The 27,937-nt window shown below is 35.0% G+C and overlaps 1 protein-coding gene across 2 annotated transcripts in view; it reads right to left on the bottom strand.

Annotated features, from left to right (window-relative positions):
* alpk3a (alpha-kinase 3a) overlaps positions 1-27,937 on the bottom strand; it is a 143,595-nt gene that overhangs the window by 108,085 nt on the left and 7,573 nt on the right. For both annotated transcript variants that reach the window (XM_039773401.1, XM_039773403.1), the window contains 3 exons: positions 25,247-25,368; positions 14,052-14,169; positions 679-2,005 (listed from right to left, as the gene is read on the bottom strand). In XM_039773401.1, coding sequence (XP_039629335.1) covers positions 679-2,005; positions 14,052-14,169; positions 25,247-25,368 — 1,567 coding nt within the window. The remainder of the gene's footprint in view (positions 1-678; positions 2,006-14,051; positions 14,170-25,246; positions 25,369-27,937) is intronic.

The raw sequence follows: 27,937 nt of genomic DNA, 5'->3' as shown, positions 1-27,937 counted from the left end.
TTAAGTGATATATTAAAGACATTTTAAAAATCCTTGATTTATTGTGTTAAAGTCTTTACCTAAATATTTTTCTATTATTGGTATCAAGTACAATTTATTAAAATTAGTATTATTAGAGTGCTTAAACAAATATAAAGCAAAATAGTTATCAGTTTACATAATTATTTTTAATATAGGTGCTATAAAGGAATTTCTCTTTTATAGCTCTGTTTCAGCACAGCATTACCACACTAGTGTGTCATTATCCTAATGCACTGGGCTCATCCCAAAGATGTGCAAGTTAATCTGAGTGAAAATTCCAAACTGACAATGTCAGGAAATGCATTATTGTGTGAGTGCTGGATTTAAATGCATGTTTACTGGGGTTGCATGGTTTGTGTCTATTGCTGCACTAAAGGGTCCTTACCAACCATGACAATGACAATGATAAGTGGGTGTAGAAAATTGATTCATAGTTGATACATTGATATTGTACTTTTAAAGCAAACAACTGGAGCAGTATTTTGCTATAGATTCACTGATGTAATATGTGTTTCAAATTAATCAAGCTATTTTTATTACACAGCTGCATTTTCTGTCATCTATAAATATCGTTCAAGTGTCTGTTGCTGGGCTACATCAACTGATTTTGAAACAAAAACCATACATGAGATAAGGGGACAAGAATACCACACTTACCTCAGATATGTCTGCCTGTTTGAACTGTTCTTGCTGCAGAACATTCTGTTTACTAACAGAGTCTTCTTCCTCCTCCTCCCTCTCCATGAATGAAAGTAAACTTTTTTCTTCTGGCTTATGGTAAACTAAGACCTCATTTGCAGAAGACTGAAAACTATCTAATGTCAAAGTTTGCTCATTTGCACTCAATTTATTGTCTTTGGATCTAGGTATAGAATCAGCTGTTCCAGTGTGAATGTTGTCTATTGCTGTTGTATTTTCTGTTTCCATCATGGACCTTTCTTCTATCTGTGACTTAATTTCAGCATTTACAGTCTTTGAACTGTTTATTTTTTCAAATGCAGTTGGGGTAGATGTTATTTGAGGAGGCATTTCTTTTACACCACTGGCTTTATTTTCTTCTGATTCCAACTCACTGAGAAAACTATCTTCTTTGTTTCCAAAGAAGATGTCTCGTAGTGAAAAGTACCCTGGACTTGTGTCTGGTGGTGACTTGTGAAATTCTGTCTCCTTATGTAACATTGTCTGCATGTTGTTGCTTTGTTCAGAAATTCTGGAACTTTGAGTAATTAGAACGGGTGTTTCGTCCATTAAATCACTGGACTCTACGGTTTTTTCTTTTTCCTCAGGTATCTGTGACATTAATGATTCTGCCAAATATTGTGCCAGACTCATGCTTTCATTACCCTTGGCATGTTCTTCATTACTTCTCTTCTCACGTTCTTCAGTTCCTTGCCCTCCATCAACCTGATTCGAAATCTTTTTCTTTTTCTTAGCAAGGAATTCCTTACTGGCAGGTTTTTTTGTAACTATTTCCACAGTTTCATAAATATATGTCAGAAAATTGCTATTTCCATTGCCATTTTCCAGCATGACTTCTTGTGATATACTGTCATCATGTGATTCCTTAGATCCAGCCAAGAAACCATTGGGAACATCTGAAGCTGACTCCTTTACATCTGAGGCATCTTCTTGTAGTCTTGACTCAGTGTCTGGAATATTAATTTTCACTACATCATTCCTGCTTTGCAGAGATGCTGAAGACAAAATATTTGCATCACCAGGAGATCTCCTCTTTCTTTGTACTCGTTCAGGACTAGTTGTTCTTAGCTGTTCATGTGCCTCAATGACATTTTCTTTACCCCTCTTTCGACTTTCTTCTAGTTCCTTCATTTTCACAGCAGCTTTTTGCTTTAGTTTTGCAAACCATCTCTGATGTATTTTGTATTCAGTCATGGTTGCAACCTCTAGAACACCAGAACAGGAGACTATGCCTTTGCTGTTTCTGGCTGAGGCTTGATAAATGGCAGCATCATCCTCTGTGCAGCTGTAAATAAAGCAAGAGCAGAATAAAATTTTAATACACCATTAAGCAAAAACTTTTCTTTTTTACATTAATGTACCTGAAACAGAGTGAATCTATGGTTTTGGAGGTCAATCCTTATAATTTGATACTATCCATATGTATGGTGTTCGCATCAATACTTCGACTCAATACAAGTTAGACCCATGCAATGGGACTCTGCCTCTGTAGTTAGAACATAACGTGGCAAATGCGGATGCAGTATTGCATAATTGGCTAAGAATGTTCAAAAGCTTCAGTGACGCCGCTGGACAGCCAAGTATAGTAAGTTGCTGTTGGTTCGAGCAGATAATAGTAAGTTTGGTTGGTTTTTGGAGCGTTGGTTTGGTAGGGTGTACTTTCCAGGACTAACATCGTTAACTGACTTAAACCCTTTGACAGCTCCGGAACCGTAAGTAATTTAGAACATATCGCCATTTGCTTGGTAAGTCGAAATCTATCTTTGGGCAGTTCGGTTTTGGCATCCGTCCTTCTGACATCTGTTGGCAAACTGAGTAATGACGGCTGGCTTTTAACAACAGTCATTGTTTAAATTTTAGCTGATCTCAGATCTAAAATGACCACTCCAACATAATTAGTACTCCGACTCTGACTAGAGTCGTACAATACTTTTGTTTTGAAAATTTGTTTGCCGATAAAAATCGAATGAGGTGTGCCTAAGAGCTGAGTTCACGTCTCCCAGCCCCGTTTAAACAGGAAGCTCTTCATTACATCAGCCAAAAAGGTCTATTTTAAGCACAAATCAGTTCCATGATAACAAAATCATTTCAAAGACTTAAAAAAAAACAAATAATTATTTGCAGAGAAAGTATGGATTTCACAAATGTAGAATTTGTGGCCCGATTTGATCGGGCTCACAGACGCTAATTAAATAATGAGTGCAAAGCAATCTTGTTGTGTTATGTAGAATTCTTTCCTGCAATGTGGCACATTCATTATACTTTTCTATAATAATATGGCAATAATCATTCATACACCAGCATTTAAAATTAATGAAAACACATTATATAAAGCAACAGGGATCACAATAATAATGTAAAAACTTCTGAATCTAACTTTGTGGTCACATAAATGTGTCCTTCTAAAATTACATTGACTCCCACAGTATACTTTTTAAGGCCTCTTTAACTCCTTTCTGTTCTCTTCCTCTTTACTTTACCAATTCACCTCATACCAGGGAGGAATTAAATAAAATGGGTTAGCCTAATGCATAATTATTTATGCAATAAATTATGTCGAACATTTACTGTCTTGTAAAGAGAAGGAATATTAATTAATAGACTGGTACTAGCAGGTTTGTGTTTCTCTGAGCATTAAAATACTTGCAAAATGTGTGATTGAGTTCATATTTAAAGAAACTCCCTTTGAAATATACTGATGCAAACATAAAGGAGTAGGAACCCTAGAAAATTGTTGATCAACTTACCTTCTCCTAAATTCAACAGGTCCACCATTCTCCAATACTACTGCCTCTCCTCATTAGGTAAAGTAAGATCAATATATGTTGATACTTCATTGCCCATTAATTAAACAATTATACCATTGTATGAAAATTATGAACAGAACACCTACCTATTTTAAATTGGCTCATTTTAATGCCAGGTATGTTAATATAACCGTCACTCCAGCTGGAGTATGTGAACTTACCCTTGGGATTAATAAAGTATCTATCTAGTATGTGAACTTACCCTTGGGATTAATAAAGTATCTATCTATCTTCCAAAAACACACGGACTGAATGGCAACCATGAGCAGCCCTTGAATCTTCGTTGTTTTTTTTTTTGCAACTTCACAACAGCATCAGAATGTACGGCAGCATATTTAAGCCACAAAGAGAAAAATTAAGGGTATGGTGAAAAGGTCTATTTTGTGATTAAAGTGTCCCTTGTGTTACCTGCCTGGAGTCTACATGTTTTCCTGGTGGGTTTCCACAGTGTGGTCCAGTTTCTTTCCAAAGGCATGAAGTTTTGGGGATTTGGTGACGATAAAATGACGCTAGTGTATGTGAGTGCTTGTGTTCATTCACCTTGCAATGAGCTGATGCCTGTATAGGGATTGTCTCTGTCTCTTGCCTGATACTTGCAGAAATGGGTACATCCCTGGATTGATGGATGCAATCATTAAACATCCTTTCAGAGATATTGTGGCAAGTTGTCCTCAGAATTTATTGGATGTTTCAGGCAATTCACAACACAGCAAAGCTGAATGTTTTCCTCACCGTGATGATATCCCACACTGCCAACTGGTGGAATCTTCCAGATCTACCTAAAGTATGCGCGCAAGAATAAACAGTAAAATGCTTGCATAGCAATAGTGTCCGCAGGAGCATGCATCGCGTTCCGTGAAGTATAAACCTGGCCTAAATGTCTGTGATGCACCATCTACTGGAATACCAAATATAATGCATTTTATTATTAGAAATGTTTGTGATGCACCATCTATTAGAAAGACAGAAACACAGCAACCAGATGGATACACAGTCACTTACCCTTAATAAAAGTATTAAGATGGATTTTTTATACTTGGATAATATTTTATTTATTTTTCTAACTCAGTCCTTTGTATGTCATGTATGGATGTTGACCCTAATGTGCTGTTATCATCTCTTGCTGGTAATCTACTCCTATATATTTCAGGTTATCTCTTATGTATTAAAGCTTTTCCTAGAGCTTCATTGTATTTTTGTGATTTGTCACAATTTTCAGTGTTCATTTTTTGCTTTCAACAATAGCCTTGTGTGCTTTATAAAGTGCCTTGTGATGATTTGCTTGAGAAAGAATGTTCATATATGGTCTGCCTGCTACTATAAGACATTCCTCTTCAGTCTCAGCTTTTAAATCCCAACTGAAGACTCTCCCTACTTCAGTTTTGCATATCCTGACTAGAGCTGCTGATTAACTTTACAGACTGCTTCTCTGTTGTTAGTCATTGGCACAAAAAGATAAGTAACATGATAGTTATAATTGGATACTAACCCTCACCTATTCTGTTTCTCTTCTTGGTACTCAAATGTGGCACTTGGTGCCACGGCCCACCTGCCAAGTTGTTTTGCCTGCCTAAGGTAAAGTCATCCCTGATGTAGGATCACAAGAATCGTGTGAAAAGAGGGGTCCTTTAATCGGATTAGCGCTATTTCAGCTGTGGAATGGCCAAATGGGGGAGGCAGCTTGATGGATGAGGTCTCCAGGACTCTAAACAAACCCTAATCATATTATGTGATATCATCTACTGTTAAATTCTACTCTGTACTTCTAAAAGTTTTATTTTTATACTGTACTAGCAGAATACCCGCGCTTCGCAGCGGAGAAGTAGTGTGTTAAAGAAGTTATGAAAAAGAAAAGGAAAAATTTTTAAAATAACGTAACATGATTGTCAATGTAATTAATGTATATATATATATATATATACACACACACACATATAAACATATATATATACATATCCATACATATATACATATACACACATACATATATATACATTGTGAACGATAGGGGGCGCCCTCGCTCCCTTGAACCCCTGTCCACGACTCCAGACACCAGGTAAAAGTCCTCAAGTTGACTTTATTTTCTTGCCACAGTGTACAAAGCACACTCTCCTTCACAATACTCATAAATCACCAATAAATCACAATAATACACAATAAACCAATCCTCCAGCTCCCAGACGCGTTGCCACCCTTCCACCCAGCTCAGCTCATTGTCTGGGAGTTCCCATAATCCTTTTATAATCCCTGACCCGGAAGTGTTTCTGCCCAATAGTCCACAAGTCCTTTTCCCTTCCGGGTCAAGGTAAATAGTCCCTTTCTTCAACCCGGAAGTCCGTCGCTCTTCCTGTGACGAACCTCCGGGTCACAGGGCACGAAGAAGCCCTCGGTCCTCCCTGCAGCTCCCTCCTGTGGCCCCCACGGCATCCAGCAGGGCTTTGCATAAAAACTCCAATATCCATGATGCCCTGCTGGTCTTCTGGGGACCTCCACGCTGCAAGGAGGGCTCCACCTGGCGGCTTGGGGGTATTGGCCAGGATAAATGGCCGGCCATCCATTACAACATACATATATATATACATATATACGCATACATCCACATATATATATATATATACATATATATATATATACATATCTACATATATACACATACATATATATACACACACAAATACATATATATATATATATATATATATATATATATATACATACACACACACATATATATATATATATATATATATATATATATATATATATATATATATACACATACTCTCTTTGGGGTGCGAGCAACTGTTGTTGGGGGTGGCAGAATCCATCAAGGAAGAAAGATGAAAAACATTATTTGTACAAAATCTTAATTTATTTATCCATTACTAAATAATTAAATGGGCAGGCTATTTCGTAACAGTGCAATACGCTGTTTGTTAAAACGGATGACTCCCGCTCTTACGTGCAAGTCTGCATGGATATTATGAACTATCGTATCTGTTCAAGTTCTATTTAAATTTTAAATAGAAGGAATTTTTATTTAGTCGACAGAAATATCTTTGGTAGGAATGTTAAATGTAGGCATCATTGCATAAATTTTTCTTCACCATACAAATGTAAACAGTAAATTCGCCTTACATTCCAACCAAAGATATTTGTGTCGACTAAATCAAGGGTTTCAAACTCAATTGCACAGGGGGCCAAAATCCAAAACTTTAAAACCTTAACTTTTTTAAACATAAATATGAATAAAAACAGACAGGAAAATTATAACGGAATAAATCAACTCAAACCTTAAATAACTTATAATATTTTGCTCTCCATAAAAATATATCCTGTCTAAATTATACAAGTTAGAAATAAAGTAAACGCGTTAAAAGAACAAACATTCAAATTTCTTTACTCTTATGTAATTTTATATAAAAATAAACTTAAATTTTAAATATCCCAAAAGATTTTGCTCTCCATAAAAATATATCCTGTCAAAGTTATACAAATTCAAATATGAACATGCTGCATAACAAAAACCTGGAAATATAAATAAAATTCTTTTTTTTCAGCAATAACAAATCAAATCATTCAGTTGTCTTTGCTCATATGTCATTTTATCAGAGCTGGACGCCTGGCATCTTTTTTTGGCAACAAGTTCGTTTATGTTTGGTGTGAGGTTCTGTGTTATGGAGATTCTCAGGATGGACTGCAGGTGCTCATCAGTGAGGCGACTCCTGTGTGCTGTTTTGTTAGTCTTCATCACTGAGAAGAGCTTCTCACAAAGATATGTGCTACCAAACCTGCACAAGGTTCGAGCCGCATTTAGACGGAGCTGGAGCATTTCTGCGGGAATGGAGTGAATAAACTGTGTGGGCCCTGCAGTATCGTACTTTGCCTTCAGTGTGCCATTACACTGCAGCTCAATCACCCCCATCTGAATCTGCACAGGTGCAGTTTCCACATCGACGGCAAATGGGTTGCAAAACAACTCAAAATTCTTTTTTTTATTCTTCAAAGTCACCAAAGTGCCGTGCGAACTCAGTGCGCAGTGCGCTCAGTTTATCAGCAAAGTGTGTATTTGGGAACACCGTTGTGCCGACTTGGTTCAACATTACTTGGCAACAGGGAAAGTGGGGCAAGTTGGACTGGTGCATTTGTGTCTCCCATAAAAGTAGCTTCACTTGAAATCACTTTGTGATTTTGCACGGGTAAAAACGTCTGCTGAAGTGTCAGATTCTTCTTTAACTCTTCTGCTTTCTGTATCTTCTGCATTGCATTCAGGTCTTTCAGGTTATCCTGATGTTTTGTCTCATAGTGCCGTCTTAGATTAAATTCTGTAATTACAGCCACATTAGCTCCACAAATGAGACACACAGGTTTACCAGCAATGTCAGTAAACATATAGTCAGCCTCCCATCGGTTTTTAAAGGCTCTATTTTCAGAATCAACTTTTCTCTTCGGCATCGTGTGGGCTAGCTTCGCAATAACTTTCAGCATCATAATCTAGACTTGATTAACGCGGTAAGTGTTCGGCAAGGCAGCTGAAGCGTTGCATTATGGGATCTGTAGTTTATTGTGTTACCGGCACTTCATATCCCCGGGGAATTAATAACAATAATACAGTATGATTATTAATGATCTCGCGGGCCGGATATAATTACATGCCGGGCTGGATGTGGCCCGCGGGCCTTGAGTTTGACACATATGGACTAAATAGAACTTGAAAAGATATATTTTTTTGAATGTGATCACGCAATGCAGATCGAGTTGACGTGCACTACAGTACATCGAGCCCGCGTGCTATTGTGGTTTTGCCTGCGTGCCTCAATAAGTCACCCTCCTCTTGCTCTTACTTTTTTACCGTTCATCTAATGAATACACTGAGTATGGCTTTACCAAAACAATCATTGATGGCGAATAAAGTATCCGTTATTCATAAAGCTTCAATTGGTGATCTGTCTTTCTGCGTTAACCGCATATTTTTTCATACGTCTCAAACCAAGGGGATGCGAAGGTAAAATGAATTGAGAAGCGCGCGTACATACTCAGTGCACCCACTCTCAGGAATCGAACCTCGGAAGTCGGCGCTAGAGGCGAAGTCTCTACCATTGCGCCACGGCGTTTGGTTTGTCTATTTGAGCGTATGTAGATCAGGGTATATATATACATATAGCAAAATACCCGCGCTTCGCAGTGGAGAAGTAGTGTGTTAAAGAAGCAATGAAAAAGAAAAGGAAACATTTTGAAAATAACGTAACATGATTGTCAATGTAATTGTTTTGTCACTGTTGTGAGTGATGAGTGTTGTTGTCATATATATATATATATATATATATATATATATTTACACACACACACATAAATATATACATATCTATACATATACACATATATACATACATATATATATATACATACATACACACACATATATATAAACATATATATACATATACATACATATCTACATATATACACACACAGCTATTTCAGATCAGTGCAATAAGCTGCTTGTTAAAACGGATGACTCCGCTCTTACATGCAAGTCTGCGTGGATATTATGAACTATCGTATTTGTTCAAGTTCTATTTAAATTTTAAATAGAAGGAATTTTTATTTAGTCGACAGAAATATCTTTGGTAGGAATGGTAAAAACAGACAGGAATATTATTCGTGAATAAATCAACTCAAACCTTAAACAACTTATAATATTTTGCTCTCCATAAAAATATATCCTGTCTAAATTATACAAGTTAGAAATAAAGTAAACGTTAAAAGAACAAACATTCAAATTTCTTTACTCTTATGTAATTTTATATAAAAAATAAACTTAGATTTTAAATATCCCAAAAGATTTTGCTCTCCATAAAAATATATCCTGTCAAAATTATACAAATTCAAATATGAACATGCTGCATAACAAAACCTGGAAATATAAATAAAATGTGTTCCTTTCAGCAATAACAAATCAAATCATTCAGTTGTCTTTGCTCATATGTCATTTTAGAGCTGGACGCCTGGCATCTTTTTGGCCACAGGTTCGTTTCTGTTTGGTGTGAGGTTCTGTGTTGTGGAGATTCTCAGGATGGATTGCAGGTGCTCATCAGTGAGGCGACTCCTGTGTGCTGTTTTGTTAGTCTTTATCACTGAGAAGAGCTTCTCACACAGATATGTGCTACCAAACATGCACAAGGTTCGAGCCGCATGTAGACGGACTTTTTGTTCTTCAAAGTCACCAAAGCGCCGTGCAAACTCAGTGCGCTCGCTCAGTTTATCAGCAAAGTGCGATTTGGGAACACCGTAGTGACGACTTGGTTTAACATTACTTGGCAACAGGGAAAGTGGGGCAAGGTGCACTGGTGCATTTGTGTCTCCCATAAAAGCAGCTTCACTTGAAATCACTTTGTGATTGTGCACGGGTTAAAACGTCCGCTGAAGTGTCAGATTCTTATTTAATTATGCTGCTTTCTGTATCTTCTGCATTGCATTCAGGTTACCCTGATGTTTTGTCTCATAGTGCCGTCTTAGATTAAATTCTGTAATTACAGCCACATTAGCTCCACAAATGAGACACACGGGTTCAGTAAACATATACTCAGCCTCCCATCGGTTTTAAAGGCTCTATTTTCAGAATCAACTTTTCTCTTCAGCATCGTGTGAGCTAGCTTCGCAATAACTTGCAGCATCATAAGCTAGACTTGATTAACGCGTAAGTGTTGGCAAGGCAGCTGAAGCGCTGCATTATGGGATCTGTAGTTTATTGTGTTACCAGCGCTTCATATACCCGGCTTTAATAACAATAATACAGTATATAAAATGATCTCGGGCGGATATAATTACATGCCGGGCGGATGTGGCCCGCCCCTTGAGTTTGACACATATGGACTAAATAGAACTTGAAAAGATATATTTTTTCAAATGTGATCGCGCAATTCAGATAGAGTTGACGCACTACAGCCTGCATGCCTCAATAAGTCATCCTCCCTCGCTCTTTCTTTTTACCGTTCATCTAATGAATACACTGAGTATGGCTTTACCAAAACAATCATTGATGGCGAATAAAGTATCCATTATTCGAGTATGTAGATCGGGATATATATATATATATATATATATATACCCGCGTATCGCAGCGAGAAGTAGTGTGTTAAAAAGCTAGAAAAGAAAAGGGAACATTTTAAAAATAACGTAACATGACTGTCAATATACAGTATTTGTTTTGTGAGTGTTACTGAGTGTTGCTGTCATCAAGGATTTGATTATCATTATTTCTTTCAATCAGGTTCGTATTTGTAGGATGTGTTGTGTTCAAGTTACATTCCGTGTTTGTCAATCGTTGTAAAGATGACAGGTTTCATTCATCGATTCGTTTCTTACTGCATCAATAAACAGCTCGTCTTCTTCTTTATCTGAGACCTGACACACTGCATGCACGGGTTTTTTTTTACACTGTCTTCCTTTAGCGGGACATTGACTTTTTCCAATGTGTGCTTTGTTTCCGCAGTAGTTGGATTTATGAATATGCTTGTATGTATCAGGCGCTTCATATTTTTGCTGCCTTTTCAATTGTGTAATTCGGTTTTGTTCAGCTCTTTGGAACTGTTGCTTTTATCTGTGCACTCGCCAGTTCACGTGAGCCACTCGGTGTACATGCATCGAAGGTTCCCAGCTGTGCTGGTGCCATCTCGTGCTATGTCCATGGCTGTATTTAATGTTACCTTAGTCCTGGCACTTAAAACTTTCTCTCGCAGTTTCGCCGAGTTTGTGCCAACCATCTCATCTTCCTCTGCATAAGTACAGTCCTTCACCCGTGAATATTTAGCGGCTATGTTTCTATTGCCGCTGATGGACGGCCTTATATGGGCAGGCACTAAATTACGTGGGAGGCGTAACTCCGCCTCCCACGGGCATCGAGCAGAAGTCTAATACAGTATATGGACGAAAAAATAGGTTCCAGTTATGACCATTACGTGTAGAATTTCGAAATTAAACCTGCCCAACTTTTGTAAGTAAGCTGTAAGGAATGAACCTGCCAAATTTCAGCCTTCTACCTACATGGGAAGTTGGAGAATTAGTGATGAGTCAGTGAGTGAGTGAGTGAGTGAGTGAGTGAGGGCTTTGCCTTTATTAGTATAGATGTGTACATATATACACACACACATATAGTATGGGGTACCAAACAGGCAAATACATTGATTTTGTGAATATATAAAGTCTGCGTCAGAATATATAAAGTCAAAACTTGAATATATAAAGTCATTTCTGAATATATAAAGTCAAAACTTGAATATATAAAGTCAGCGCTGGAATATATAAAGCCAAAACTTGAATGTATAAAGTCATTGCTGGAATATATAAAGTCAAAACCTGAATATATAAAGTCAGCGTCGGAATTTATAAAGTCAGCACTGGAATATATAAAGTCAAAACCTGAATATATAAAGTCAGCGTCGGAATTTATAAAGTCATTCCTGATTATATAAAGTCAACATCGGAGTATATAAACTCACTCCTGAATATATAAAGTGAAGTCAAAATCTATTGATTAAAACGACTCTGAACTGAACTAAGTTAACAAAAACGTATTCAGAAAAATAAATTAAAAAAACACTGTTCGGTTAATGTTTTGAAAATGATGCTGGTGCACTGCCCAGGATTGTTTCCTGCCTTGCGCCCAGTGTTGGCTGGGATTGGCTCCAGCAGACCCCCGTGACCCTGTGGTTGGATTCAACGGGTTGGGAAATAGATGGATATTCCAGTGCTGACTTTATATATTCAAGATTTGACTTTATATATTCCAGCGCTGACTTTATATATTCCGACACTGACTTTATATATTTAAGTTTTAACTTTATATATTCCAGCGCTTACTTTATATATTCCGAAATATTCCAACAACGTCTTTATATACTCAGGTTTTGACGTTATATATTTGGCGAATGACTTTATATATTCACGTTTTGACTTTATATATTCAGAAACAAGTTTTGACTTTATATATACCGACGCTGACTTTATATAATCAAGTTTTGACTTTATATATTCAGGAATGACTTTATATATACAAGTTTTGACTTTATATAGTTAAATTTATTCATCATTGCATAACTTTTTCTTTACCATAGAAATTTAAAGACTAAATTCAACTTCCAATCCTAACAAAGATATTTCTGGAGACTAAATAGAACCTACTTATATCCAAATTCGAGCTATTGAGCCGTTGCCTGCCTGCCTAAATAAGTCACCCATTGTATTGTATTGACGCCCTTCTTTTTGTCACCCACTGCACGTCCAACCTACCTGGAAAGGGGTCTCTCTTTGAGCTGCCTTTCCCAAGGTTTCTTCCATTTTTTCCCTGCAAGGGTTTTTTCGGAGTTTTTTCTTGTCTTCTTAGAGAGTAAAGGCTGGGGGGCTGTCAAGAGGCAGGGCCTGTTAAAGCCCACTGTGGCACTTCTTGTGTGATTTTTGGCTATACAAAAAATAAATTGTATTGTATTGTATATATTGCTGACTGATTCATAAAGCTCTGCAAAGGGGAATGTAAGTAGTATATGATTTTAGAAAGAATAAAAAATTAGGTGAATTAGAGGGGTTACAATGAATGGAAATAACAGATTTAGCTTGCAACTAAAGTAAATAAAGTTAATCTCGATCTCCAATTTAATAGCATTTGAATTTTGAGAAGGGAGGTGGATTTTGGAATATTTTTCATGGATTTTAACATGTTCAATTGATTCTATATTTAGATTTTTACTGTGTCTTGGAATTTCATTAATAGAAAGCAGCCAACATTTAAAATATTAATCAAGTCAGCTTGGCATTTAAGATTAGAATTCCCAGTTTTGTTCAGGTTTTTTAATCTTTGCAAAAAGACTACTGTTATTCACTGGATTATATGGGTTTAGAAAGTTGTATAGTATGGTGTAGTATCTGTTAATTAATATTTTACTAAATATGACATATAAGAGTGTAACTGGTGTCTAATCCATGGTTACTTCTAGAAAAAAGGGGCCTGAAATCTGTATAATGTAAAACAGCACTAGAATCATGAAAAACAGAAGCATCTTTACGGGGACCTTATATAGTGTGATGGAAATGTATGTGAATACCCTTGAATTAAAGTCTGCAATGTTAAATTTAATCATGGCAGAATTGTTTGATTTGTAATCTTAAACCATAGAGCAGAAGGGTAAAATAAGGAAAAATGTGTCTTTGTCCTAAATATTATGGAGGGCACTGTATATAAAGGTTTTCCCCTAAGCTGATGCCTATTAGTTTATACTTCTCAGTGGAATGCCAGAGAGCAAAAGTAACATTTCTATTGTAAAAATGTGTGATACTACAGTTTTCCTTAAGAGCTATTTTGTTTCTACAGTTTTCTTCCTTGTTGCAAGTCACACACACACACAGAAAACTGAATTGTATAATTTCAACAGGGTCCACAAATTTGCCAATGAGTAAACAAATTATAATATCTTAATGAATGTTTGAATTACTGTATTCATGTAGCTTAACTCATTGCTAAATACCTACTTGTATATGTGAAGAGTATGAACTTTCCCGTTGCGAAAAATTTCATACTTGGGTAGGCCACAGTAGCGGTCCATTTCCACATCATCTTTATACCAGGTTAGTTCAGGTTCTGGGTGACCTAAAACAAGAAAAAAGACTCTGGATGACAGAAGAAGTAGGTTTCTACAATGTGAATGTCTGGACTATAGTAAATGTGTCTAGTTTATGACAATGTTATTGAGTAAACTGCATAAATTACAACTTGCTAGCTACTTCCTTCCTTGCCAGATAACTTTCAGATCTCTGTGATCCTGAAATAAGGGTCATAAAATTGGATGAACAGAAAAAATGTGGTTAAATCATCAGCTACAAGTCAGGAGTATCAAAAATGGGAAAATATAATCTTTCAGTTTGACAATGCAAATCCTCCAGTTTTATGTTTTTTAGACCCTCTGGACGTATGTGTGCATAGACAATTTTTCTGAGCTTAAAGAGATGAAAGATGATGGTGTATCAAGTGATATTGGAGTAAAATTAAGAATGTAGGCAACTAGATGACAAGGACACTTTTGACAGGCAGATGCACAGTCAGTAGATAAACCAATCACGACAAAACAGGCTAGGCAAAAAAGAAAGCTTAAACTGTTTAAATAGTTTAATATATTTTAAACATTTAAATTGAAGGACTTTTCACAACATGCAGTTTTACTGGATTTCTGTCAGATTCTTTATATACTGTGATTCATATATGTGTTTTAATTATAATAAAATTGTATAATGCTACATAAGAAACAAATTGTCATTATTACATTGTTATTATTCCTGAAACAAGTAAAATGGCAAGTAAAAATCAGTTAGCATAGAGCAGTTATCCCTCATATAATAGTAACAAAGTGCTGCAATGTTAAGTAAGACGGGATATAACAGGAATGCTTTGAATGTAGCAGCTGAGTAAGATTAAGATGTTGCAAGTGTTTTCACATGAAGCAATCAGAATGCCTGGTATATGGCTATTTCTATCATTTCAAACGTTTCATGTTGATTCCCGTTTTCCTTTAATGAATTACTTCTTTTGAATTTTATTATTTATTTAACAACAGACCTAATAAATGTTACCACAAGGTATTAAAAGAAATAATTCAAATAAAGAGTAGTTGTAGACTAATACAAACAAGTTACAAATGCATGAATCTGTTTATGTTTTAGAATAATATACTGCACATAAAAAGGATTTTAAACCATTTTCCATGCTAATATAGATATTACCATTGACAGAAAAATCAACTCCTGTAGTGATGCAGAGCAAAGTAGCATCAGACAGCAGACTTTTGACTTGCCAAAAAGCCTTCCTTATAAATATTATTCTTCAAAATTTAGTTTGCCATTAAACAATACATTTCAAAATAGTTATTATCAAATTTAGGTAACTTTGATTTAAAGCCATACAGCTTTATATTTTAAAAGGCATAACACACAGTTAATGTAGATATTTAATACCTATACCATTAGACATTCTATTCAGTTTAAAACAAATGTAAATATAAATGTAGATGTAAATTAAAACATGTAAAAAAGCAATACTGTAATGCATTACAACATAATTAAAATGGAAAAAAAAGAATGTTGTAATCCATTCATATTTAATATCATTAGAATGCATTAAGTATGTTATTACTTGTGCATTTTCACAATACAGATTCAAAAGTTTCCTATTTACTTTTTTTTTTTTAAATAGCTGTGCTAAATGCCTGTATAGTCTACCACACCCAGATTAATTCCAAGTGATAACTCCAAGGGAGTTATACTTACTTTTTAAAACTATAACCCTTACCCATGACTCATCACTCCAGGCTACTACTTTGTAAGTTAACAGTTAAAACAGTGATGAATGCAGCAGCTTTGGAGGAAAAGGAGTATATGCTCAAAGTATGCTATGTTTTTTCAAACTTTATCAGCTCATCAGATAAGAGTGTCAAATTTGCCAACCAACAATAATGTGATTTACATATCTAGGGTAAAGATATATTGCCACAGCCATCTACTAGAAAGTTTAAAACAAAGTGACAGAAATATGTATGTCTAAAATATGACACAGAGATACAAACAATGTATTCTGACTTTTAATCTTTTTGGAAAATAATTGAATTTAAAAGTGGATTGCATAATTTCAAAAAATAGACTGTGAAAAAATATAATTAAAGCCAAAGAAACAAAACTGCAAGAAACTGAACGATTACCGAATTGTTCATCACACATTAGCTTGGTCCATATCTAAGGAGATTAATGCTAAAAAGAATTAAAAATGTTGAAAATAAAGTTCATTTTTGCATATATGATTGCTTGTAAAAAACCTACTGCTCACTAAAAACTAGTATTAGTTTAGAACAGGGGTTCTCAAGTGCAGTCCTGTTTTACAGTCAGTGAGTAGTCTTTATCTTTAATTGATCCCATTGTTTAATTAGCAGTGTTCCTTTTATGTCTTCTCTTATTTTGCATTCAGAAAAAAGCATTTATTTTAGATTTATATTCATAAGAAATATTTGTTGTTTTTTTGCCGTATCTTTAGATGCTTAACTGTGTAATTTTCTATTTAACTCAATTTTTCTCTGTAATTTAAAAAGAACCAAATGCTAAAAGTTGAAAAATACCTACTCCATTCAGTTAAATTTTATTATAACCAATTTGTAATTTCTGGATTGATAAAATAACACACATTGTGAAGATTAGCTTGTTTAGTTAACATAGAAGTGTAGTTAAAAGGAAAAACTTGTTGGGATGAAAAGCTGCAGCCACCGAAGGGCTGCAGGACTGAACTTGAGAACCACTGGTTTAGAGCCCAGTCTTGTAACAGGATAAGTGTACACCAAACCAAGATAGAGAAATATCTCTGTACCTGAACTCCTGTTAATCTGTCGTATTCCAAAAAGATTCCGCTTACAACACAAATGCCCAAGGGGAAAAAGTGAGCTTACAGCCCTCAGATATTGTACATCACCATGGAAAAAAGTGTGATATCGGCATTTTATGATTTGCTGCCAAAGAAAGATAAATGCTACAGCTGGGAAATTGACTCCTGATTCAATACTGTATGAATGTTTCATTAAGAACTATGACAGCTTGTTTGACACTTAGTTAACAGAAAGCACATGTTGCAGCATAATGCTTACAGTTATTTTTTCTCATTTAATTTTATTCTCTTAAACAGAACAGATCACGTATTGTTTGATGTGGTGTGTATTGTACAAGTGAGCCCTGGCCTTTGTGAAATATGTTAATGTTTTAGGTAATGTTAAATAGTAACACTTAATTATAGTTTAATCACTTCAGTGAGCAGGACAATGATTAATGCTGTTGTATCTAAACTCTTGAGTCACAGGTTCAGACCCTGAATTAGTCTCTGTATGTGTTGTGTTATTGTGCTTTTTCTATACCCACCTTGGTTTTCTTTGGTTATTCCAGTTCCCTCCCACAAGTCAAAGATGTGTATGTTAGGTGGAATGGTATTTCTAAATTGGTCTGGTGAAAGTGAGTGTGATTGAGAATATGTATATCCTATTCAGAGTTCAATCTTAATGGAACATATTCTGGTCAAACAAATGACTATATTTTGGTTCAGGAGGTAGGTGCCGAAAATTAAGTAATATTTAAGTTGACAATTTTTCATATTATATTTTAAAAATAAACGGCATGTCCTAATTAGATTTTATAATAACAGCATTCTAGTCACTCTTGATTTCTTATATGCCTTAAACAAGCTGCAGTTTGTCAGGCCATTTAAGGCAATTTTCAACACCACACCAACTGTTTTATTGGCAGCTGCAGTTCCTGTAGTCATCAGTACAGAGTTGAGTTTGCTTTGTGCTCAATTAGACAATATTACCAGGGCAGCTGTACATTGACAGGTGGGATTTCTGAATACCAGGAAGTTACAATGTGTCAAACTAAGTATGCAGCCTATCATGAGGCATCCTGCCACAACTATAATGCTTCAATGTAGTATTCATAATCAGATCAGCAGAATGTTTCAACAAAATTAATATAAACCAAACAAGGGATTAAAACACATATAATACTTTAAAATCACTTGTCAAGTGTACCAAATACTGCTAATATAACCTGCTTTACCATTTCTGTTTTAATATCAATTTCTGAGTTGTTTCCTATGAAACAGATTTATTTTTTGCAATTCTATGCAAAACATATAGTGTTCAGTTATAATAATGAAAGCAGAGTTGGATAAATTTAGATAAGCAAAATAAGAGTTACCTGTCAGTGTAATAAAAGTATATTGAACAAGAGTATTCCACTTTGTACTACTGCTAAAAGGAATATACGACGATGATGTAAATGAAATAGTCTTAAATAGGAGTGAAGTAGTATGATATAAGCTGAGGACATAGCCAGAGCATGTGGCCACGAGGAATAGGTACCTAAAAATAACTGTCACGTGTAGAATCTAATCCTGGATAAATCTTGTGTCACTCATGAGAGATGTATTCAGTGTACAATGTTTTAGCTTGCTTCTGGTACATATTTGGGAGAATTATATTTTATCAAGGAATGACTTCCATTTATTGATAATCTAATTATAATGCAAATTCTTCCAAAGTTGTTTAGTGTGTCTAAGGAAGTATTGTTTTGAAAGCATTGGAATAGTGAGAACATAAATTAATTACTAGTTAAGCTATGTTGAAATAAACTGAAAGGAAGGAAATGGTTATGTTTCTTTCATTACATGCAAGTTCAAAACTTTTGCTGAAGCACCACAGCTCAAAACAAACTAACACTGAAAGTGCTGAAAAATAGGCAAACAGCACAAGCAAGGACATGAAAGTTATCAATACATGAGCCTCTGTCAAATAAGAGAAAAAAGCTGATCATTTTTTGTGTAGAGACAAATCTTAAATTACCAACAAGAGAGACTCTTTTGAAACCCTAATAATATTGATAGCTATAGCCTGAAGTTCAAAAGAAGCCAGAGCTAAACAGATGTAAAATGGCATAAGAACTGTGTCAAAATTACTCTTCTATTTGCATTTGGACCCAAAAAAGGAGGACAGCATCCATACTATAAGATGATGCCATAAAACCCACTGTTGAAATGGTGGTCAAAATAATGATAAAACACACTGTAATCCATTCATTATTTATTCATCTATTCATTTTATGACTTAGCAATATGGGGCTGTGTGGGCCTTAGATCCCCTTTCTGAACAGTCAAGTTAAAATGAGGAACCACTCATTCATGCCAATGCAAATTAGAGTCCCTAGTCTGCCCAAAAAGGATATCCTTGAGAAGGGGGAAGAAAACCAAATATGTAGATAAGTAAATATGTAAAATAAGTTGCTATCGTCACTCATTTGAACTGCCCAACCCCACCCATCTCACCTTCTATGCCGTGCTGCTCTGCTTAAGTGTACAGTACTTTACTACTGTCAGATAAATATTGGAATTCTACTATGTTGAAAAATTCATGACAAACTCCTGCATATTAAACAGTTTGTCCAGAGAAAACAGTCTGACTGGGATGTCCTAAAAGATACTGGCATTGTGCGGCACCTGAAATATTTACATCACAGGTCATGTCACTGCAACCGCCAGGCTGTGAATGGAAAGTTCGCCAGCAGCATCTGTTCAGGAATACACTGCCCTACTTGTGGCTTTGGAAATAAGAGTGCCAGTGTGCCCAATTTGCAATATGCTAAAATAAACTCTGGTTATGCGTCTGTGCACAAAGAAGCCTCATTAGCTAATTTTACATTGTTTAACAAAAGATCTGTTAATGGCAAAGCATTGGTGCTATCAGAATTCATTACAGACTCCAACTTGATATGCTGTGCTTAAAAGAAATTTGGCAAATAAAAAAACACTAATAGCATTGTTTTGGGATTTGCTTATGTCAGCAGACTCAGGACAAACCAGAATATTAATTCTGTTAGACCTGCAGCATTTGAAACTGTCAAAAGTGACATTCGACTGTCCAGAATGGAAAACATTATGTGTATCTCTAGCTCTGCCCTCCAGTGGTTTAAGACCTATCTGACTGATAGGCAAGAGTTTGTTAGTCTTGGCAACAGCATATCCAGCTCAGCGCACCAGTCACAAAAGGACAACTTGCCTCAGTGAAATTAAAACATGGATGCAGCATAACTCCTTAACGTTAAATTGCAACAAAACTGAACTTCTACAAATTGGCACTAAACCACAACTTAGGAACATGAGCTCCTTATCAATTACTCTTAATGAAAATCTCCTCAGACCTTCTTCAAATGCAAGGAATCTTGGTGTCATTTTTGACTCCTGCCTTTCTTACAGTATTCCACCAATATAAACCACATTAAGAAATTTTCTTAATTCAACCTCTGTAACATATCCCATGTTAACTAATTCCTCTCCTTTTCTAATGCTGAGAAACATCTACATGCTTTTATCACATCCTGCATCGATTATTGTAACTCCCTACTGGCAGGTGCCCCTTCAAATCTTATATCACAGCTCCAGTTGATTCAAAATACTTCTAGAGGAGTCCTTGCACAAATCAGCAACAGTGAGCACATAACATCCACCCTGCTTTGCATTCACTGGCTCCCTGTGACTTACAGGGATGTATATAAAATTCAATTAATAACCTAAAAGGTTTAAATGGCCTTGTACCGGACTACATCAGTGACATTTCCCATCACTATGCTCCTGTTCACCCTCTAATGTCCTCTGATTCTGGCAATCTTATCGTGCCTCACATTAACCTGCAGTCTATGAGTGACAGGGCCTTTAGCTGTATAGAGCCCAGACTTTGGAATCTTCTTCTTCTTTCGGCTGCTCCTGTTAGGAGTTGCCACAGCGGACCTCCCTAAATTAAATAGATCAGCTGACTCAATTCATTCTTCTACTCATCTCCTCATCTACAAAACTCATCTCCTCAGAAAGACTTTTAGCTTAACCTGACATGTTGCCACTTCCTTGAGTTTACCTCTCTCTTTAGATGCTCAGGATAATTTGTGTGTGTATGTGTGTTATATCACAAATTATGCTATTTGTTCGGGCCTTTATTCTAGTATTGAATTTAGTATTTTACTCAAGTTTATAGTCTTTTATTCTATTTAATGCTTTTCATATCCTGTATTTATCTGTTTTAGTGTTCTATGCAGAAAATATTTGTATCTCATGTTACATATACCCAGCTGTTTTTTCTAAGACTCTGTGAAGTGCCTTGAGCATGGTAAAGGTGCTATATAAATAAAATGTTTTATTTATTGTTATTAAAGTCTGGATGGGTAATAATTACTTAAGATTTATTGAGGATAAGAAAGAAGTACGGCCACCTTTTTCCTGATTGCTCTATCCCTAAGATTAGGCAGACAATTGGAATTTTATTTTCTATTCTTCAGTCAGGCTAAACTAGGCCATGTTTCTTCCACTTAAGAAACATTGCTAAGTTTTGAATCAATTGTGTCTAAATCTGAGATGGAAATGCTCATTCATGTTTTTATTTTTTCCCATTTAGACTATTGACATGTACTTTTTACTTGCCTCAGCAAGGCGTTATCACACTGCTTACAAACTGTCCAAAATACAGCTGCAAGGCATTTAAAGAGGTCCAACAGAAGGTCCCATACTCACCACCATTTTATTCTCACTACAGTTGCCTTCCTATTACCTTTTGAGCTTATTTAGAGTTCATTTTAAAATTCTCGTTTTAACATACAGAGCTCTGCATGGCCAGGCTCCTACATATATTGTTGACCTATTTCAACCATATACTGCAAACCGGTCCCTTAGGTCCTCTGGTCAGGGACTAATAACTGTCCTACGCAATAACTTAAAAACCTGTGGTTACCAAGCTTTTATAGCTATTACACAATGACTCTGGAATGCCCTTCCATTGACCTTGTGATGTGCCGACTCTGCAGATAATTTTAAGTGTCTGCTAAAAAGTCATTTGTTTAAACAAGCCTTTTGCTAAAAGGATTTTATATTGTAAAGTATGTATTGGTTTTTAACTTGAAAAGCTAGTTACTTTGTGTCTATTAAAATCTGCTTTATAGAACCTTTACTTACTAACTTGCTTAACTTCCTTTTGGAAAACAAAAGAATTAAGTCCCCATGAAAAACTGATTGCAATCCAGTCTTTACTCTGAAAACTTTGTTAATTCTTATGCCTTAATTATCCAATATAAAAAGATTATTTTCATGTCAAATACTGTAGCCAACTGGATTTTTATTTAAAAATACATTTACAAGTGAACACATTTTAATAATTGGTATTGATCCATTTTTTAAACCATTTATTTTACAGCAATCTGCAGCAAGGCAGAACATGTTATAGTAGCGTGAGTTGGAAACCTGTACACAATGTGATGTCAGTCCAGTACATACTATACTCATGCAGGGCCAGTTTAGGGTCACCAACTTAACATGCCTATCTTTTGGAACTGAGAGAAAATAGGAACACCAGGAGAACATTGGTAGAACATGCAAAATTCACACAGTTGTTGACCATGAAAGAATTTTAACCTAGGTGCCTAAAAAGTAGAGACCTCTGTGCTAACCACTGTGCCACTGTGTTGCAGCTTTTAGCCAATTGAATTTTAATTTAAAGTAATAAACATTGAAAGTAATAAACAACGTTTTCTGTAAAAAAATCCGACCTGAAAGAAAAACATTCTACGGTTTCCCAAACTAATACACAATGTGTCATTAGTTTAAAAGTTAGGGTTTTGGTTTATTGTTTATATGATCCAAATACCAGGAAAAAAATCATCAAAATGAAAAAAGGCCATGTAAGGTAGAAGTAAAAATGTTTTGCTTTACAAATAATGCAACTTTATGGAAGCACTATTACTGAGACTCGAGTGAGGAATTGAAACTAAATTTTGTGCTCCTGATATAGTTTGAAAAGTTAAACTTGGTATTTAGCTGGAAAATGTGTTATCATTGTTAGAAACCTACCTCAAGGCATACATGTGAAAACCTAGTTGTAATCTTGAGATTTAAAAATGAATAATAAATGAATCATTGTTTTATAAGGTCTAGGTTTGTAGTTAAAGCTGCTTGCTATTTCAAAGTGATTACTATAATAATGCTGCCACACACTACAAGTGCCAAAACTTTGCAGTTACAGGTGTCATTTACTTTTCTGATAAAATTCTACCACTGCCCCAATCATAATGAGGACTGTATAATTAAATCCAATTTTGAAAATGTCTTCAGACTCATTTCTGCATTATGAATATGCCAAATCAACATAAATCTGGTTTTAAATATTTTTTACATTTTGATTAATGGGGGGTATTTATATTTTTAACCCTCTATTTAATAAACAAAGAATTTTAAATATTTTTAATAGTAATTGATTCGACAATTTATAGATTTTATGGATATTTTAGGACACTTCAATAGATCCTTTTAAATTATGATTGACAATTAATAGGATGCGGAGTACTGCAAAATAAAAAATTTTATGAATGGAAAAGTGTACCCACGCATTTTTTTGATAATGACCTTCGGGTTATTATCCCCTACCCCAACCCTATTTCCAAAACCAGTTATTGATTGATAGAATAGGGTGTGGCAACAAAGTCAAACATCTGTGACTCATATTATATTCTGGAGAAGGATACTACAAACAAATTTTATTTGTAGTGAGTTATGCATATTTGAATTTATTTAATTACTGAGAGGCTAGGGGAAATAAACTCCTTTAATCTTAAGCAGGAAAACCAACCTTGGGACTGCCTAACTTTCAATTTTATTACTGGGCAGAAAATACTGATACTAATGAATATACACAAACCTGGTCTGCAATAAAATCTTGCTGTACTTCTTTATATGTCCTGCTTTGTACCTCAGTAAATACAAATCATTATCAATATACTAATAATACAATTCTCCACCATTTACTCATAATATGGAACCCATGCAGGAAGCACTTTAAGATAGAGAAACTTTTATCTGTTGTACCTCTACAATATAAACACCTTTTCCTACCCTCTCAAACCTACATAGTATTTAAAGTTTGGAAAAAGTCCAGGATTTAAACACTTAGAGAATTGTATATAGATAACGTCTTTGCAACAATTAATCTTCGAATTTAACTTCCTATCAACGCAATTTTTCTATTTGCAAATCAGAAACTTTGCTAAAAGAAACCTGAGCAATTTTTATTACCTCCCACCCATTTCTATTCCAGAAGAAATACTGATCAGTCTTGAAGACTTAGACAACATCATAATAATATATAACAACATTTTAAAATCAATTCCTTTAAAAGATCCCAGGGTACTTTAGGGAAAGGATCATTCACTTAACATCTCAGAAAAGCAGTGGAAGGTAGCAATGTATAAAATACACTCTAGCTTCATATGTTCAAAGCATTCAATTAACTTAAAATATTTTACTGAATTCATTAATCACATTTAAAATTGTCCAAAATGTATCCAGGGCAAGATCCAACCTGTCAATGTTGCAATCTAGTTCCAGCCACATGTTTTTGGGAATATACTAAATTAACATCATTCTGGACAAAAATCTTTCAGTCCCGTCACAATCACTCCTAACCTATTAACAGCTATATTTAGTTTTCTCCCAGATGGGCTCAAAAAAGTGGAGAAGGACAAATTGCTTGTAGTTGCTTTTACCACACTACTAGCACATAGACTTATCTAGCTCAACTGGAAGAATTCCAGCCCACCTGTTATAAGTTAGTGGGTAGCTGATGTTCTATACTATTTGAAATTGGAAAAAATCAAATTCTCACTTAGAGGATCAAAACTTTTTAAAAACCTGTCAAGATCTAATCAATAACATTTTAGAATAAGCATTTATATTGGGGAAAATGACATTCTTCTTTATCTCTTGTTTTTAAAGATTTGCTCTTGCTTTTGGCTCTCTTCTCTTTCACTTAGATAGGGGCTGGATTCTGGCTTAGTTAAGTTTGATTTGATTGTATGCAGAGTAATTTCATCATTGTAAGTTAGATTTGATTGTATGAAATGTTTTTTTTTCTTCAAATAAAACATATAAAAATAATTTAATGGCTTCAGTGAGAAATTCAAAGGAAATTGTGATTGTGCAAAACATAAAAGTTACATTATAAGTCTATAAATAAAACTGTTCTCTGATAGTAGCCATCATTTAGCATTAATATTAAAGAAATGCAAATTTCCGCCAGCATAAAATAAAAATAGTTTAATGAATATATTAGTTTAGTTGTTACCTGACACAACACATGAGAACTTTACGTTGCAATCTTCAGACACAGCCTTTGACTTCAGGGTGGTCTCAAAAGTTGGTTGGGTTTCCTCAGTCAATTGAGCCATAACACTGCAAAACGTGCTCCTGCAAAAAATCAAAGCTAGTGATCTAACAGAAATGCCCTCAAATGAACAAAGAAACAAATTTTGAATGTAAACTTTAGATCTGTGTTATTATTGCAATAAATGCAATAAAGGAAATACAATTTTTAACATTACTAGCAGGGTAATGGTCACACTAAATAAATATACCTATATTTTATGCTCTTTACTATTTAGACAAACCAGTCACTTTCAAACAGAAAGTCTCTATATTGCTGAGCAGATGTCCTGTGAAAGAGTTCCTCTTGATAACCTAGTCATTAAATACTCACCCTCTTCAGACCTTTTGTCATTTTCCTTCATGTAACACACTTTTCCCTAAAATATGTAACCACTTCTAGTGGAATGTCTACAATAAAAGTTAATCATCACTACTTCCCTTTCCCCTTAGTGTGGAATGTGGCATGTACATAGTGGAGGCATTAGGTGAAAAAAATCTGACTCCTCAATGGTTATTATTGATTTGAAAGTGAGTGCAGTAGATTTTTTCCCCAAATGTTCTTAATGTTTTCCTCTGGCTGTGGAGCCTTCAGAATTTACAAAAGGATTAATCATTTCCTACAACAGACACAAAGTTCAATACAAATTTAAGACAACACTCATAAGGCATAATGTTCATGTTTTAAAGAAAATCAGAAAAGAGGTCTCATTCAGAAGAAAGGGAAATTTTGGAGGTGCTATAGTTATGCCCAAGGGGTTTCACAGCAAATGTGTTACGTTAGTGGAATATCTGGAGTTATACAATTTAGTCCGGGATTGCAAAAATTACATGGAAAGGAAGTGTGTTTAGTAAAATAATGCAATTTGATAAAATAATTACCTCTAAAAAGACACAGTGTAATGATAAATAATTAGATCATACAGAATTAAATTTCAAATGAAAATTAAAACAGAATAGCATTATCCCTTATGCCTAATACCGGATATTGTATTTTTATTCTTTATAGAAAACAATGACATCCTCAGTGAAGTGATTTATCATTTTATTTTCTTTGTGGTATTGAATGTAGTTAAAGTTTATAACATATATAATTGAGGAATAAGGAGTTCAAAGTATACACTCCACATTTTGTCTTGATCTTATATTAAGATATTATATCTGGGGGGGGGTACTTTTATATATTGTTTTTGTTATTATTTATATTATTATATGTTTAATTCAATCTCAGAAGCAAATTTAAATAGATACGTGAAACATGTACAATCTTGTAATATAGCACTCATAACTAAAAACCAATGATTACAGTTTTTAAAATGTGCCTCTTGTCTAATGTTACCTCTAAATGATAATACCCTAATAAAAACTTACAAAGTTTTACAAGTTACAAATAGTACTAGAATGGAATTATTGGATGAATCTTGCATATTGTGAAATTCTACCCATATACTTTGTGTGATTATTTAGCTTAAATCTTTTAATAAAAGATGAAACATGTTACTATAAGTCCTCATGGAAACATATCTGACCTATGTGTCTAAAAAATGACAAAAACACTACACTTATGTCTCTCAGTGATATCTTATAGTTTTGCATTTTACAGTCTATATGCCATACCTTACAAGGCACATCACTACTAAAACTGTCTGTCAGTAAATTGACAGACAGAATGTGATAGAAACAGCAGTAATAACTCAGAATTGTATGGATCTCATTGTTTTCTGGTCTAAACTGATACACCTTGAAGTTTGTTAAGTAAAAAAGTAAACATAAATAATGCACAATGATTGTTTCTAATTGCTATAATTAAGGCTGGGAGATAGTGTTGAAGCCTCAAAGCATACAATGATTTTTACCTCAAATGACAAGACACCAAGTATTAATCACCAGAAAAGATCATCATTGTCATTGTGATCACTGGATTAAAGATCTTTTTCTGGGTTCAGGTTAGCTGGTTGCCTCAAAATCTTCCTCCTCCACTCTTTTAGGTCCTGGGCATCCTTTCAGTTGATACCTTTTCTCTTCATATCATCTGACACTACCTCCAACCATGCATGTGGCTTTTCTCAGCTTAACTCTTCTTAAATTAATGTGGTAAGGCAAAATAATCATGAAATAAATTTTCTTATTTGCACAACGTGGCTGGTTCCAGTGCATGCCAAGACCCATTAAAACTTGGTTCCGATTTGTACTTGTTTAATTTCTGTGTGAATACCTATATTTCCTGACTGAAAGGCACAGGGCAGATGATAGTGTATGTAAGCCCTTGATCTTTTCGCAAGCAGGTGGCCTGAAGTTGCCTTTTAATTGGTTGCTTTCAGGTGCACCTATTCCTTTCCACATCTAGAGGCCAAATTTTGGAAAGAATAAGGGGACGGTGGATGTCATGGACTCAAGTTCTGGAGCACAGTAAAAATGGGAAAGCTGGCATCAGATTAGGCATCATGGTGGAAAGAATAAAATAGATTTTATCCTGGATTTGATAGTTCTGATACTGGACTGGCCAAGATGTGCATTGGCATTATGATGAGGGCCACAAGAGCATGTTGAATGACTAGATAGATATGAAAGGCACTATATGATTGATAGATATATATAATAGATACATGCTACT

The sequence above is a fragment of the Polypterus senegalus genome, chromosome 12 (genome assembly GCF_016835505.1).
Source record: "Polypterus senegalus isolate Bchr_013 chromosome 12, ASM1683550v1, whole genome shotgun sequence".
In the NCBI taxonomy this organism is placed as follows: Eukaryota; Metazoa; Chordata; class Cladistia; order Polypteriformes; family Polypteridae; genus Polypterus; species Polypterus senegalus.
This window is presented reverse-complemented; position numbering and strand designations above follow the sequence as displayed.